This window comes from Trachemys scripta, chromosome 7 (genome assembly GCF_013100865.1).
Source record: "Trachemys scripta elegans isolate TJP31775 chromosome 7, CAS_Tse_1.0, whole genome shotgun sequence".
Lineage (NCBI taxonomy): Eukaryota > Metazoa > Chordata > Testudines > Emydidae > Trachemys > Trachemys scripta.
The window spans coordinates 40,341,225-40,357,794 of NC_048304.1; the positions used below are offsets into that span (position 1 = coordinate 40,341,225).

Below are 16,570 nucleotides of genomic sequence, written 5' to 3' on the forward strand. Positions count from 1 at the left end.
TTCCCTTGTACAGTTGGAACCTTGAGACGCACAGTAAGGACATGTCAGATGGTTACAATTGCTTTGGAGGAACACAGGCCTACAGGCAGTTGCTCAAGTCCCTCAGTCCTAGATCAGAGGCCTTTCCATAAGCTCTGTCAGGAAGATCTTAAATTGATTCAGTTGCTTACCAGCACCCAGTTCATATTATGGGGCATGTCAATTCCCGTGTTCCTGTACTGATGAGTCGTCACGTTCTATAACTGCTGCAATGGCTGGGTCATTTATAAAGGAAGCCCAAGCTGTAGTGAATTTTAATCATCTAGTCATATTAACAGTTATATTCTATGAATAAATTGAATGTGTTTACATGACCAGCAAGTTATAGAACATTCATTATCAATAAGGAAGTTCTGATAGAATGGTGTGAGCATATTTCAAATTTAGTAGGACATTGATTGGATAAAAATACTATATGCTTTTCCAGTGGCTGAACAGTCAGCTAATATTTGTCTATTACTTTGTCTCTTTTTTTTTTTTTTTTTTTTTTTTTTTTTGAGGCACTACAATAAAATTTAAAACCCATTTAAAAATCTAAAATGGAATACAAAAATCTTTACTTCATTTAAGATAACCAATAATGAAAGCCAAAGAAGGCCATATAAAAATGTATAGGCTCCCTTTAAAGATAAATTAGGACAAGTTTTCCAGAAAGTTTTCTTCAAGAGGGTTAGAGATCATGTTTTTCAAATGTTCCTATTAACAAGTGCTCCCAACAAGAACTAAAGCCACCCTACCCAATCATACCATGAGGCCCTACCTTCACCATCCTCCAACTTCCATCTGTCACAACCTTCCCTAAATGCTTCCATTCATCATGTTCATAGAGCCAATTGCTCAGCTAAACAGAGCTTATTTGAACCTATAGGAGAGCAGGGTTGAGAAAATAGCACCATTTGATTTGTATCTTTGCTAAAAAAATCTTCCTTTTTTAGTAAACAACTGGATTCTAAGGTCTATCAGCCTCTCCATTATGGATGATCGTACCTTTACTCCAATTTTTACTTTTTTTTTTTTAAATTGCCCATATGTAAGTTACCACAAAAGTAGTATTTAAAGTGAGAATCTGGATCTGTACTTCAACTCTATGCCACTCAGTTCTTCTCGTTTTCAAAAATTAAGTTTAACAAAACTGAGCAATTACTATAGAGAGTTTTTTAAATTATCAGATAATTTACAGTATTTACTTTTTTGTGTGCTTTAAATTCTACCTACGCTACAATAAAGCCAATCATTTTCTAGATTTGTATTCTATAATCAGTTTCTTTCTATATGAAGCAGATTGTCACTAGACCTTTTATTGATGCCTGATGAATGATGAGTACTGAGCCTCTATGCTTCCAGCACTACCAGCTTGATTGTCACCAAGTAGAGCACCTTATTCTATCCAGGTTGTTGTCACCTGTAAAACTAGAAGAGATGCTTTTTATTTGAATTTAGAGATGATGTTGGGAATGCAGATTGGAGCCTTTCCTAAAGCCCACTGATGTCAACAGAAATACATCTACTGATTTCAAGTGGGCTTTCAATCAGACCCTTAAACCATGATCTTGCAACCTGCGCCAGGCAGATGCGGCCCTCTGTGGCAGCACAATGCTCACTGTAGGATCAGGGCCTTAGTTGCTAAAGGTTGATAGGAAGAGGATGTTAACTCGGTGTTTGTTGCATTAGATGATAATGTTTAGGGGAGACCAACAGCACAAGTGAGTTTTTAGGATTTTGTTTCGTTTCAGATGATAGCTCATCCAAGGAGTATAGGAGGAAGAACCAACATATTTCCATCTCCTTATTGTTCTGTCTTAGTCTTCTGCTTTCCTTTACTTCCCTTTGTTTATGGCATGACTGCACCTTTTTCCTACACCAGGTCAACACCATGTGAAATATTTGTAGTGGCATTTGTCCTATCACAGCATCAGGATATCCACTGAAAACTCCTTACTTTTTTTGCACATGTACCATACATTTGCACACTGTTGAGAAGGGTGACAAACAAAAGTAAAGGAAACAACATTTAAAAAAAAACAGGCAGGTTTGTTTGAAACTAAAATACTTTTCTCAGTTTCCCAGGAGGCATTAACAACGTTGTAAATTTTGAGTGGTGTTTGAATCTTTATAGATCAGTTTTGAATATTACACTGATTATAAAAATAATAAGGCTTATGAAAAAATGTGGCGATCAGGAAAAGGTCAAATACAGTCATACACTTCAAAACTATAACAGGGGTTTAAGGCATTTCCTTGAACCTGGGATTGACATCTGACATTAAAATAATGAGAAACTATAACAGCCCATCTCTTACATGGCCAATTGCAGGATTTATCACTGGTCACCTAGTCAGTGTCATTACTATTGCATTCCATATTTCAAAATAAAAATATTTGTTTATAATGAACATTATCTGAGCCTTATTATTGCAGTTCCTCTTCTGTCATTCAATACTCCATTTGCAAAGGATAGGGAATTGGTAAAATAATGAGCCGCACTCTTGATTATACACACACACACACACACACACACACACAAAATATATTTCACAACACACACTTGAAAATCTGCAACAGATAATGTATATCCCCCAAGGCAGTAGAATGTTAAAACATGCACTACTCTTCAAAACATATTGAGGAATTCTTTGAATGATCTTAAGCACTGATCCTGCAAATGCTTAAGCACATCCATACTTTTGCACACGTGAGTAATCCTATTGAAGTCAATGGGGCTGCCCATTTAAAATTATATTCATTGCTTAAGTGTTTGCAGGACAGGGGGCTGCTAACAATGACAGAAGGGTGGCAGGGAATCTTCATCCAGGGTACTGTAAGTTCTTAACACTGGGTCACACCAAAGTTTTTTCCCCAAATCAAACCAAAGGTCAGTGAATCCAACAAACCTATTGCCTAGTGATAAATATGCAACTTATGGTAAAAGAAAACAAACCATTATTTTCAGGTGTTCTGTAAAATTTTCAGAGCTTTATTCATTATGCTCCCCCTTTCCCCCTTGCCCATTTTCAGTACTTACTTCTGTTTTACAAGTATTGACAGTCCTGTGCCAAACTTGCCAGAGGTAACTGGTCTTTTCCTAGTATATTTATCAGCTCATAAGAACCTGAGCTCTAGGGAAGGGAGGGGAGGGAAACCTATCACTAGTACTGTACTGCTTTTTAAAAAGTGTGGCTATAGGACAGTTACTTACCTGGAGCTTCCTATATCTTGTTTCACCTTTAAAGCAAACAGATGTATTGGAGCATAAGCTTTCGTGGGTGAATGCCCACTTCGTCAGATGCATGCATCCGACGAAGCGGGCATTCACCCACGAAAGCTTATGCTCCAATACATCTGTTAGTCTTAAAGGTGCCACAGGACTCTCTGTTGCTTTTTACTGATCCAGACTAACACGGCTACCCCTCTGATACTTGACACTATATCTTGTTTGACACTTGAACTTCCAGTGAGATGAGAGGTTAACCTGCATGAATCTGTACCTCAGTGCCAGGTATCTTCCTGTGTCCAATTTGAATGATGAACTCAAGTATTATATTTAATGACAAATCTGGTATCAAAGCTAGTGAAGCTCATGGAGTAGGAAAACATGCAGAACATTAGCAGATGCAGAGAAAGCTTCTATGCCAGTACTTAATTTGTGCTAGGGCTGAACCTCAGCATGTCTAGGCTTGGCAGTTCATAGCCCAGCCCCTCTGGGCTCGCTGCATCAGTTATAAATGTAAAAAAGTCACTTGAGCCCCTGCACCTCTTTCATTACAAAGTAAGCACTGTTCTATGCTGTATGTCTGCCATGCTAATTTCAATACTTTATTGCTAACAGGGAAAACAACTGCCATAGAGCTTTGTTACAAAGCAACTTATGCTACAGCTGTAGCACTCGTTAGTTGGAACACCCCTACCCCCACCCCACCCTGTAAATTCAGGGCTGGGCCCTTACTCACAGAATGGGCATATCCCAAAAGCTTGAGGGCCTTCTTCCAAAGGGAGGGATTCAGACTCTAGATTGAACCCCCAAAAGCATTGGTGCTTGTTTTAATATGATTATTGGGGCCAATATGGAGGTAAAGAGGAATGAAGAAACACTATCAAGATAGATGTACTAAAACTACCACCAAAAGTGAAAAAGTGGTAGGAAAATGGATCTAATTTGTATTAAAATGTATACTCAATGTAGGGCTAATGTTAAACTACACAAGTCTCCTATGTAGGGGCTTCATCACTACCAACAAACACATAATCAAAATAAAAGCCACATCTTACCTGTGATCTCCAGCACCCCAAGCCACCACTACATGGACAAAGTAGTGGAACCAGACTGCAAACACCAGAAATTGCAATCTTTGTCACTGACTGCTAGCACTACAGTTTGTTAGGAACAATGGTGCTCTGGGCTGGCTTGTCAGGGTGTGTGGTGCAGACCTAAGGGTGTCATTGTAAGCGCTGGATGAGAGGCTTTAACAATCATTTTCATACCTCTACTTAAAAAAAAAAAAAGAGAAGCATGCACGCGTGCAAACATCCACCCCCCACATTAAAATATGCCCATGGGGTTCAAGTTATGTTTTATTGATTTAAAGTGTAAATAAAGAAGGATGTTAAGTTCAGACCATTATCGTTCATGCTGCTTTGTGAATTTATTTTTATTTAATTTTCCACTTGTGCTCCTGCCAGGAGATATCTATTAGACAGTAAGCAGCAAGAATAAAACTTTATCATTTTGTTTCAAACTATAAAATAATTTACATCACATATTTTACTTACTTTTGTCTTTTTTGTTTGTTTTTTTGTTTTTTAAACCACAAACATTCCAGCATCACACTGTAGGAATAGGAATAAACAATAGAAAGCATAACCTTTTGCATAGTATTAAATGAACAGAGACAGTAAGTTCTTTATTTACAATTATTGTCTAGATAAAAAAATTCATAAAAACAGATGAATTAATATATGTTAATAACCCCTAATGGGACGGATTGCCAAATGTACCACTGTATTGTTTTCCACAAATCTCATGCTGCTAAGTACAGTATGTAGAGAGCAAGCATTTATATATTGCAGTGAATTTTAACAAACTGATCATTTTGGTTTTTTGATCCATTGTTCCCATCACAGCGAGGTCAAGCAATAAAAGAAATGAATTGTGATGCATGACTTGTAGTTGAAAGGTCATAACTATTCTAATTTTTTTTAAAAAAAGTCTATCATTTATCATATACATAAAGCACAGTCTCTGCTCACAGAAGCCCAAGTTTTCTATGCATCTCAATTTATATATGTTTTTACTATATATACACACAGAGAATGTTGTGTTCATTTATTTTTAAACAGTTTTTCAAGTCTGCAAATGGTACCCTATAGGTATTCTGAATGGGTTCTACTAGAGGAAAATTAAATCAAATGAAACAAAGAAAGAATCTGACGAAAAAGATAGCTTGAAAATAAAAGGCAAATCATCATTGTTAAGTTATTGAAAATTACGTTCCAGTACTGACAGATTTTGTAGCTGCTCAAGTCCAATGCAATGACAGAGGCTCTTCCCTATAAATAGAATGGATAACTTTTTTTTCTGAACATGGTATCCCAAATAGGCCATAGAAACCCAATACATGTTATACAAAGGTCAGTCCCTGTATTTACAATCCAAGGAACAATGCTACTAAGTTTCAATCACTTTGCTACTAAGAATTAGTTAAATTCAATTATGTTTTCATGCCAGCTTTTACTGTTAAGAAATGGGTAACGGTATCTGTTGAAAACAGTTCTGTAAGCCTTGAAAGATCTGCTGTTCAGTGAAAAGTTTAAATCAGACAGTGAGCTAGGAGTCTGAGCCAAAAAACATTCAAGCTTCTGCACAAAAGTCCGGAAGCTGGCAATTCAAGCTGATTAGAGTTTTACCTGGCTGAATAGTCCTGATGCACCCTGAAAACTCTTTTAGTCATTTCAATCTGCAGTTTGGCCATGAGTCTAATATTGTTTGGAGAGTTCTCTGGCTCGTAATAGTTCTTGTGACTGCAGAGATGCACCGCTTTCTTAGTCAACTTTAAAACAACACACAATACAACAACAAATCAATTTATCAAGCTAGTTTGAAAGTGTTTTTCTGGCATAATTGATCATGTTATTCAAAATGTCTTTTGCACTGTACAAGATTATGGAAAAGATCATATGCTTGCTGAAAAGTCTTGAAGCAAACTTTGTATTAAATACAAAATTATTTATGAAAAATCTGTGACCCACAAAGTGCTTAGCATTCAAGTGGTTGACATAGCGATTATATAAGCTCATAAATTTAAGTTACCAGGGCTATTACCATCTTGAAAAATATTTCTCACCCATGATACTGCAGGTTTTCAAAATGGCTTCCCTTGTCGAAAGCTCAATACATAGGTAAAACAACATTGTTAATTAGCTACAGTATATTTTGTGACTACAGGAAGACAAGCTTGATAAAAAAAATCACACAAAGCACATTTCAATATACACTTCATAAAATTTCATTCAGATCTAGATAGTGCAGAAAATGATTATCTTTTTCTTTTAAAAAGTCAAAGCAATAAACCATAGTGATTTTCCATCCAAAATGCCAACAGCCCATATTCTTGTAATTAATAAAGAAATGAATGTCTAAATTACTAACGGAAAAGAATCAACACAATATATCACAATATTTCAACACTAGTTTGATCTCCATACACAAAGCCAAATATAACTTATCTTTGAATTGTTATTCATAAACTAAACTGAGTTTCATATAACAACTTTTTTTAAAAAATACTTTGAAGAAGCCATTGCAATACACTGAAACAATGAAATGGCCTCCATCGAGTGTTGCACCAAAACAAGTTCAAGCAATTTATTTAAAAAAAAAAAAAAAAAAAAAGAGGAAAGAAAACCTGATCATTTCAACTTTGTATTTGAAACAAAGGAAGCCTGTTCACTGCCCTGTATATAGGATAACAATGCTACATCCAATGTGTTATATTTTGGCTTCTTTTGTTATTTGCTAGCAGTATCTACATTATTTAACCAAAAAACAAAAAAAAAACAAAAAAAACAAAAAAAAAGGCAGGCAAAATCAGAACACGGTTGTAATAAAACATCCAAGGTGCAATATTACAGAAGTTTTCAAAGAGCTGAGCAATTTTTATACTACTTCGGCAGGAAGTGCTTTCTTAATTCTACAAATAGTTAAGGATATTATCTACAGGTTTGTAAACAAATTACATTCTTTTTTTTTTTAGGACATAAATAAGTTAAAATAGTCAGAGCAATTTGAGCAGAAACAAGGCAACATGCCAACAAAGAAACTTTATATATAACTAAATATATAGATAGATATATACATATATATGTATATCATTAATTATATATACATATAAGTATATACATCTCTATATATAATCTCATAATTGTTTAAGTTTCTCTGTCCAACTGGTGCAAATCTACTGTGCAAGTTAAGCTTTGCAACTTCAAAAACGTTATTTAAATTAATCTATACAACTGAATCCATGCCACACAAGCATTTCAAAAAACTCACAGACCAGTGAATTGGATAAATAGCCTCAGAAAAAAGTCCTCTGCATTTACTGCTTAAAAAAAAAGAGAGAGAGAGAGACAGCGCGCGTGAGAGAAAGCGGGGTGGGGGCTGGAAGTGCACAGTACATTCATGCAGGAGGGTTCTTTGTTTTTGTTTTTCTGCAAGGGAGCAAAAAGGGGTATGTAAATCAGCCATTCATTCTTTCCCCCAAACCACTGTGATCAGTAATTCATTCACTTGTCACAAAGTGAATAAGAGTTCAAACAGCTTCTCAGCCAGCACAGTTTTTTATATATCTATCTATATATATATATATATACTTCTGTTGCTGTTTTTATTTATATATTTTTTTGCAGTGAACTTTCAGCTAAAGTGATGTCTCCAGGCTATGTATTGGGCTTCCTGGACTAGAAGAGGTAGCTGATTTACTTGTGTCAGTTGTAAGATTTATTCCACTGTCGATAGCACTGTTGTTCTTGTTCAGCGAAGACGGTGGGCTAGAGTTTAGCTTGAGAGCAGGGTCTTCTTCTAGGTCTGTGTCATCAATGAGTGGGATATGGGGTTGGGAATCTTCTATCCTAAATTCAGGATGAGTCATAAAGTTGTGAATGGAGGTTCTAGATTCTGGTTTTTCTAACCCTTCATAGAGAGAGCTACGGAATGCCTTCACGACGCGGATCTGAGGGGAAAAAGAGGAAAGAGATGTCAGAGGTAACAACCTTTAGAGTACAGTGCTAGAGAATACTTTTTGAAAAATGTAGCATATGGTTAGGGCAGTGCAGGCAGCCGAAGTCCATAGTCTCTGGATGTTATATGCATAAACGAGTGGCTCAGTTTTGTGCATTTAGAGTGTCTGTACGAACTGCAATATTAAAACAAATTGAGTTTAAAGCCATCAAGGAACTGATGGGAAGCACTGGTTAAAGAAAGTGAACGTCCACTCATGTGGTACATCCCTAGTAAAAGACAAGCCATGTTAATTTTAATGCAAATGTAGAACCATGCATGTTGATAGTTTTGCAGTGAGTAAGTAGAAAGGCTTTTTTTTTTTTAAAAAAAAAGTCTCATTTGTATAGTAAAAAAACATATAACATATCACACTTCACAAACGGGAAAGCACAAAACACAGACACAGTCGGATAGGTACGTATGAGAGACACACACACACACACACAAAGAGGAGCCAAATGTACAAACAAAAAAAACGATGTTTTCAAAGCAAAATCGAAATGAAGGCAGCCAGGAGCACAAAAAGCCAAGCAGACAAAATACTAGGCAAAACCATGCTACCACAGAAGGGGAAGTCACAGTTACCACATGAACACAGATAACTGGCACACAACAACTACACTTGGAAGCCTGGATAATGTGAACATAGAATTGTTGACCCAACTTTTATTTTTCCTTCATGCATATGTGAAGTAAACACTCGAGTATAGACCCACTGTTTTAGCCGTTTAATTTTTTATTAATATACAAAGATCGTCTATAAAATAATGTATTGATTGTTGGGTTGCATAGAACAGCAAGTTCTTTCTTTTTCTGTGTCTCAGTTGCAAATACCCTTCAAAAGCTTAAATTCTGAAAGCTGTACATTTTATGCCAAGTCTTTAAATTATGTCAGCTTATTATGCTAAGATGACTATTATTTTTAGCCTCCTATCAGTAAGAAGACAGGTGAAAGAAAGCTACCAACATCAGCAACTAGGCTTTCATAGTAGCAGTGCTGCCAGTAGGAACTGATAGGAGCAAAAGGAGAGAGCATTGCTGGGGGTGGGGGGAAGGGCAGTCAGTGTTCTGTGTTTGGGGTGGGGAAGAGGAGAAAGCTAGCTATAGCCTGTTGACCAATTCATTGGGTCAGAAAAGAAGTGAAGGATTGCACTATGTGCTATTACTGAGCAAACATAACTTTTTTGAGGGGAAAAGTCAAAGGAAAAAACAGAATGGCAAAACTATGAACTGTTGGCAATGTTTTATGACTAAGTATGAGTTCTATTTTTTCACTCATCCCTTAATTTATGAGTGAATTTTTAGTGTTTATTAGAGAGAGAGACCAATGGCACAAGCAGAAAAGGTGTGAGCAGGCATTGTGAGAGCTTCTCCACACAAGTTTGAAATGTACTGGGTGATACACATGCATATTACTGCCCTATGTTTGATTACCCATTAGTAGCTAGTCTACAAAGTAGTTATAGATAAACTTTAGAGTTTCTCTTCTAGCTGGCAGAGGCCTGTGTCTTGAAAGTGGAATGGTTCAATCAACATGCTGGTGTGGTTTAGCTGGTAGTATCTATCTATGTTCTTATACTATCAACCACCATAGAGCCTGTCTGAGTTTCAAAGCTCCAGCCAGTGGCTTATGAATGTGTGGCAGTACTGGAGAAAGGCTGGACAGATTTAGAGGCTGATTTGGATTTGCTTTCTCCTATCTTTTTCCCTTGCTTATGTCCTCCAAAATGATCATTTATGACCTATCTAAACTCTTATCAATAGCATGGGGTGATGGACACCCGCAAGTAGATAGCCCTGTCAGTCGGTCCACACATCACTCCCTGCTTAGCCAAATACACATGGTAACAGCAGGGAAACAAGCACAAAATAGAATGTTAATGTGATCATCTCCTCACCTTGGCTATGTGTTTTAGAAGGGATGGAAATAGACTGGCAGAGTAGCACAGAAGAACCTGAGCAGTTCTGCGGTGCAGGAAGAGCCAGCCCTCCAAGAGGCTGTCAGGGTGCAGGAGAAAAGCAGAGCTTCAGGAGGAAGTGTGGCTAACTTGGTCTCTATGTAGGATATTACAACCTCATTATATCTGCCAACATACAATACCTAGAATTTGACCTGTACAGTCCCTGATATTAGAGACATTGGCTTTATTTGAGCAGAATCCACTTGAATTGTGTCATGGTACATGATGGATTTATAATGTGCACAAATGGAGACTAGGCTAAGAAACACATTTGCACTCATAACTTAAGATAGGATTTGAACTACATTTCCAGAGCAGAAAAGCTGGTATGCTAGTTCCCTGAGTTATCTCAGCCTTTCTACTCTTTTCTAAAGTGCAAAGCTGAATGCAAAACCACCACAGACTAACAATAATTAACATATTTCTTATGGAGAACTATAAAATGGGAGTCTGGTAAAAATCTTAAATTGAGAAATTTTTAAACATGCCTACTGTATACTGAGTTCATGAGGTAATATTTACTTTCAAAAATGCTGTTTATCATTTCTTTCATATTTTCTTGATAAGATACTCTAGCTGAATAAAAAATAATCTTTTTATCACTTAGTTATGGCAGCTTTCCCACCTTATATATTGGTGTGAAAAATTCACTTTCATTTTCTTGAACACAGTTCATTCTAATCTAATAGATTTAACTTCTAGTCTGTCAAGTGGCTTTCTTTTAAATGTGAATTAAATTTTTATGTAAACAAAAGTAATCCAAGATTATGCTTGAATTGACCCAGCAACCTTTACTCAGGCAAAGGCTTTATTACAGTCACAGTAATCTGTACTCAAGTCTTTACAGGTTAGCAAAGAAGGAACAGATTTTCAAATTACCAAACTCATATTAAGGTCTTTAACTAGGCAAAACTCCTGCTATGGTCAGTGGGAGTTCTGCCTAAGTAAGGACTGCAGGATTGGCCCAAACAGAATACAGTGTGTGTAGACAAAAGTACTGAGCAGTTTTAAATTGGAGAGGGTCCAGAGAAGAGCCACAAGAATGATTAAAGGATTAGAAAATATGGTTTACAGTGATAGACTCCCAAAGTTCAATCTATTTAGTTTAACAAAGAGAAGGTTAAGGGGTGACTTGATTACAGTCTGTAGGTACATATGGGGGGAACAAATATTTAATAACGGGCTCATCAGTCTAGCAGAGAAAGGTATAGCACGGGGGTCGGCAACCTTTCAGAAGTGGTGTGCCGAGTCTTCATTTATTCAGTCTGATTTAAGGTTTCGCGTGCCAGTAATACATTTTATCGTTTTTAGAAGGTCTCTTTCTATAAGTGTATAATATATAACTAAACTATTGTTGCATGTAAAGTAAATAAGGTTTTTAAAATGTTTAAGAAGCCAGGACCCGGGCAACGTGAGCGCCACTGAAAATCGGCACACGTGCCATAGGTTGCCTACCCCTGGTATAGCATGATCCAATGGCTGGAAGCTGAAGCTAGACACATTCAGACTGGAAATAAGATGTACATTTTTAACAGTCAGAGTAATTAACCATTGGAACAATTTGCCAAGCGTCGTGATGGATTCTTCATCACTGGCAATTTTAAAAATCAAGATTGGATATGCTCTAGGAACTATTTGAGGAAGTTCTATGGCTTGTTATACATGAGGTCAGACTGGATGTTCATAATGGTCCCTTCTGGCCTTGGAATCTGTGAAACAGAATGTGTCCAATCCGCATTCCATACCAAGACTTTGATCTCAATGGGTGTTTTGCCTGAGTGTGAGAACTGTAGGATTAAATGTAGTATTTGAAAATCACCACCTCTTTTACTGCCTGTCAAGACCCAAGTTTGGAGTTCAGTGCTAACCGAGCTATGATTAATCTAACACTCACAGTATTTCTGGAATGCAGTTCCCTGCTCGACTTCAGGTAGTACCATGATCAACAGCAGCAGAAGAAACACAAAACACTGAACTTGGGTCTTGGCATATTTTTGTAACTCAGATATTTGAGTGAAACCCATCAAAGAGGTATTGAGGCACAAATACAAAATAATTTTCTGATAAACATTCCACATGTGCCAATAATATACACATTTTAAAAATACTGTTCTCTTCTGAAAGTGACTTGGCATCTTGTGGTTCTGTATGTGTCTCCCAATGACTTCTCATTTACAGGATTACTTTTACTTAGTTTAGAAGTAGATTTTTTTTTCTGATTGCAGCCCTGCAGATTCAGCCTGGGATCTGAAAAGCAACATTTGTTCTTTCTGGCATGTGCCTTATAACCAGTAAAATATTCTGCAGTAGAAATGTAATTCAAAATCCTGTTATTACATTGGAGGCACAACAGAACCCAGTTAATTATCCCAGAGCTCTGCTGACTCTGGTGCTAGCAAGAGAAAAAATATTTTTAATATCGAAGTCATTGAAAACAAATCTGAATACACACAGGGGGTGGGTCTGCTGAGTTCATAGGTGCCATTTTAATTGCACTTCCATTTAAACTAGCACTAAGCTAATTAAAAATGTTTTGTTTACAATTATATGGTCCCAATTCAACAAAGCTCTTAAGCATGTGCTTAACTTTAAAAATTTGAGTATTCCTATCAGAGTAATGCTTAAAGATAGGCACAGGTCTAAGTGCTTTGCTGAATCAGAGCCCCTGTGTAAATATCGTCGTCTATAATTCTATAACATTTTATTCTTTGAAGTTTAGCATTACACTACAGAGCTCTATACAAGCTTGCTTTCGTTGTGCAATGTGTGAAAGCTTGTGACATCTGCTGTGGATATCTTGGTATGTTATGAACTACGTAGAATTCATGTCATGATTTTTTTTTTATGATGTCGACAATGCCAAGGGAAGACAAACAATGAGATACAGCCCTCTTCTCTCACAGTAATGGAGACAACAGAAAAAATGAACTGCTTTTAACAGAAGACTGTGGGGACAACACTTCTTGACATTTTGACATAGCTATAAGTTTCCACTTCTTTCTTCTCTGTAGCTGTAATAAAAAAAAGCTCTTCAGTTTCATCCCACCCTGAAAGTTAGACTTAAAATATTGCATCAGGCAAGAAATATAAAAGGTATACAATTTTTAAATACTTCAGATTTTTTCCTCAGAAGAAGAAAAAGATTAAATAGTGGAAATGTCACCCCTACGTACAACAGTCTAAAGGTGAAATACATAGGACCTGTTTTAAGATCAACAGGTATAGTACGGTTGGTAGCGCATGGGCTTATACTCGAATGTTTACCCAGCTTCAGATAAGCCAAGTATCTTGAGTTTGGTTCACATTCATTTCAGGCTCAAGGTTAAAGACTCACAACCTCTTTTTATTTCACTCTCTCCTGCTGAACCCTTTTGTCCAGTGATCTCTAGCCCTCTGGGAAAACAAACACATTTAATATTCAGACAGTAGAGAGTAGGATACTGCAAAAGCAAATAAATTCAATTCTACTAAAAGGTCAGTAAGATGATTAGTATAAAAATGTAAACAAGAGGTCAATTTTGCAAAGAGATGCCAACTCTTAGGTGTACCTGGCAATGTCAAGAATCTGGTTGTGCAAAAGTTACAGTGATGGTGTTTGGTAAAGTACTGTAGCTGGTGTGAAGCTTTGAAACAGAACAGGAATCATGTATGGGACCTTTTGTGTGTGTTCTCTTGTGGTTTTTTGCATTTTTAGGTGAGCAAAATCAAAAAGTCCATAAACTGGGATGATGTATGTACTGAAGTCACCTTGTAAATGCTCTGAATAACATGTTCTGTATTGCAAGCTGTTGAGATTGTGAAAATTAGAAGCTACATGAAAATGCAGTAACTTTTAGGTGGCAATTTTTATGTATTTATTTTTTACTTTTTAAAGCATCAAATGAATACAAAGGCTATGGGGTCCAGCACCCTCTTTCTGCGTGCACACACAGTAACTTCAAGTAGAGCTCTTAGAAGTCACACGTGTAGCAGCAAGGTGAGAACAGAACAATGGGTGTACTATTATATAAACACAGAGAGGGCCTGATTCTGATCACACTGTTGTTACTCTACTGACGTTAATGGTGTGAGACCTGAACCATGCCCAGGGTATCTACTCAGTACAGCATCTCATCTTTAACATATCACACAGTTGTCAATACAGCCCTAACATTTTGAAACTTTTGTAGCAGATACAAACAGGGTTTATATTACGGCTGTCAAACGACCAAAAAAATAATTACAATTAATCACAAGATTTAAAATAGTTGCAATTAATCGCAGTTTTAATCACATTGTTAAACAATAATAAAATACCAATTGAAATTTATTATAAATATTTTTGGATGTTTTTCTACATTTTCAAATATATTGATTTCAATTACAATATAGAATACAAAGTGCACAGTGCTCATTTCATATTATTATTTTTGATTATAAATATTAGCACTGTAAAAAAGAAAAGAAATAGTATTTTTCAATTCACCTCATACAAGTAGTGCAATCTCTATCAAGAAAGTGCAACCTAAAAATATAGATTTTTTTTTTACATAACCACTCAAAACCAAAACAATGTAAAACTTTAGAGCCCACAAGTCAAAGCATGAAGGGACATACGAATGTTTAGAACATCTGACACGTAAATACCTTGCAACGCCGGCTACAACATGCCATGCGAACACCTGTTTTCAGGTGACATTGTAAATAAGAAGCAAGCAGCATTATCTTCCATAAATATAAACAAACTTGTTTGCCTGAGTGATTGGCTGAACAAGAAGTAGGACTGAGTGGACTTGTATGAATACAGGTGTATTATTATACATTTAAATTGATATTCTATTACTGTTTAAACTCGATTAATCATGACTATTTTTATCTAGTTAATTTGTTTTGCATTAATTGCATGCATTAACTGTAATTTAATTGACAGCCCTAGTTTATATATTAGTAATTTACCATTTTAAGAAACTTTCTACATTATGGGCGCAAACCTACGAAGTTGACTTCAGTGGAACTACTGTATCTAGATAAGTTGAGCAGGATTTGGCTGTATATTTAGTTTTTCAATCTAAATAGTTTCACTGTAGGGGAACCACAGAGGGCCAGCATCTGATCTCAGGTAAACACGTGTAAATCTGCAGTAACTTTGTTGGAGTCAATAGAGTACCCCCTCGTCCTACAGCAGTGCGACTGAGATCAAACCTGGCATCATCTTTTCCAATAACTAGTTTTTCAAAGTTAAGAAGAATGCCTGTAAAGTCAATAAAGTCACAAGAATTACCTTACACAGGGTGGATTCTAGAATTCTGCAACATTTACAGACAAGCTTTGAGATTTTAATTCATTTTAAAATCTAATTCTGCTTATTCTGTAAATCATGTTTGCTTTACTCATCTGAATAGCCTTTATATAATTAGCCTTGTAGAAATCAAAGGGACTACTTGTCTAAGGCTGGCAATCTCATTGAACTCGTGAGTTAAATAAGCAGGACTTGGTCCATTATCTGAATATGATTTGATACTGATGGCTAATCTCTGCTTTGACATTTAATTTAAAGTTAGAAGGTCTTGATGGGGAGATTCTATTCTTAGAATATTTTATATTAGATATAAAATGCACCCACATGTGCACACTTCTCTGGCTGCACAGTGTGTGTAATTATAGAAAGCTATACGTGCCTGGAACAGGTAAGAACAAAGCTGGAAAATGTTAATCACTCCAAACAGGACAGAAGGCCAGATTACATAACTGGTACAGGAGCCATTCTTTATACTACAGATGAAAAATGGCTACTGTAGACTAAAATTAATTTTGTGTCAGAGAAAGACGACTATTTTTAGCACCAAATGCTGGATGAAAATTTTAAAAAAATTAATTAAAATTTTAGAGTCCACTATAGGTAAGTTTCCATTATAACCCCTAATATAGTTTGCATATACTCATAACTCTCTAGAACATTCACCTTTTGGGTCAAAAATGTTGCATGCCTGGTGTATATGCCTGTAGATAATTTTTTTCTGACAAATCTGATCAAAATCTCAGCCATCTTGGAATTATGGGAAAATGACCATTTCCCTCTCTCCCCCGTCAGAATAAAGAAATCTAAGCTCACTTTTGAATAGGACTGCCACAAAGAACAGCTGAAGGTTGAACCTTGGTATGTACTTGGTCTTAAATTGAAGGCTATTGGCCATTAATTTTCTTTTTGAAACTGTAAAAAACTCCAAAGATAGAAGTGTATCTTCAATCACTTATGAGCACATTCAGTGGCCACCTTTTAAGATTGTAATCAGAAGCTAAATGGTTCTGGTTTGTGATC

At 36.3% G+C, this 16,570-nt stretch overlaps 1 protein-coding gene and 1 long non-coding RNA gene across 9 annotated transcripts in view; one reads left to right on the forward strand and one right to left on the reverse strand.

Annotated features, from left to right (window-relative positions):
• LOC117880091 overlaps nt 1-16,570 on the forward strand; it is a 65,850-nt gene that overhangs the window by 35,694 nt on the left and 13,586 nt on the right. The gene's annotated exons all lie outside the window — the stretch shown is intronic.
• Nucleotides 4,661-16,570, reverse strand: part of ATP2B2 (ATPase plasma membrane Ca2+ transporting 2) — a 541,726-nt gene continuing 529,816 nt past the window's right edge. For 5 of the 8 annotated variants that reach the window (XM_034775811.1, XM_034775816.1, XM_034775812.1 and 2 more), the window contains one exon: nt 4,661-8,261. In XM_034775811.1, the coding sequence (XP_034631702.1) occupies nt 7,950-8,261 (312 nt within the window). In that variant the 3' untranslated portion in view covers nt 4,661-7,949. Of the gene's footprint in view, nt 8,262-13,609; nt 13,666-16,570 lie in introns of all 8 variants that reach the window. The other 3 variants (XM_034775815.1, XM_034775813.1, XM_034775814.1) reach the window with 2 other exon arrangements.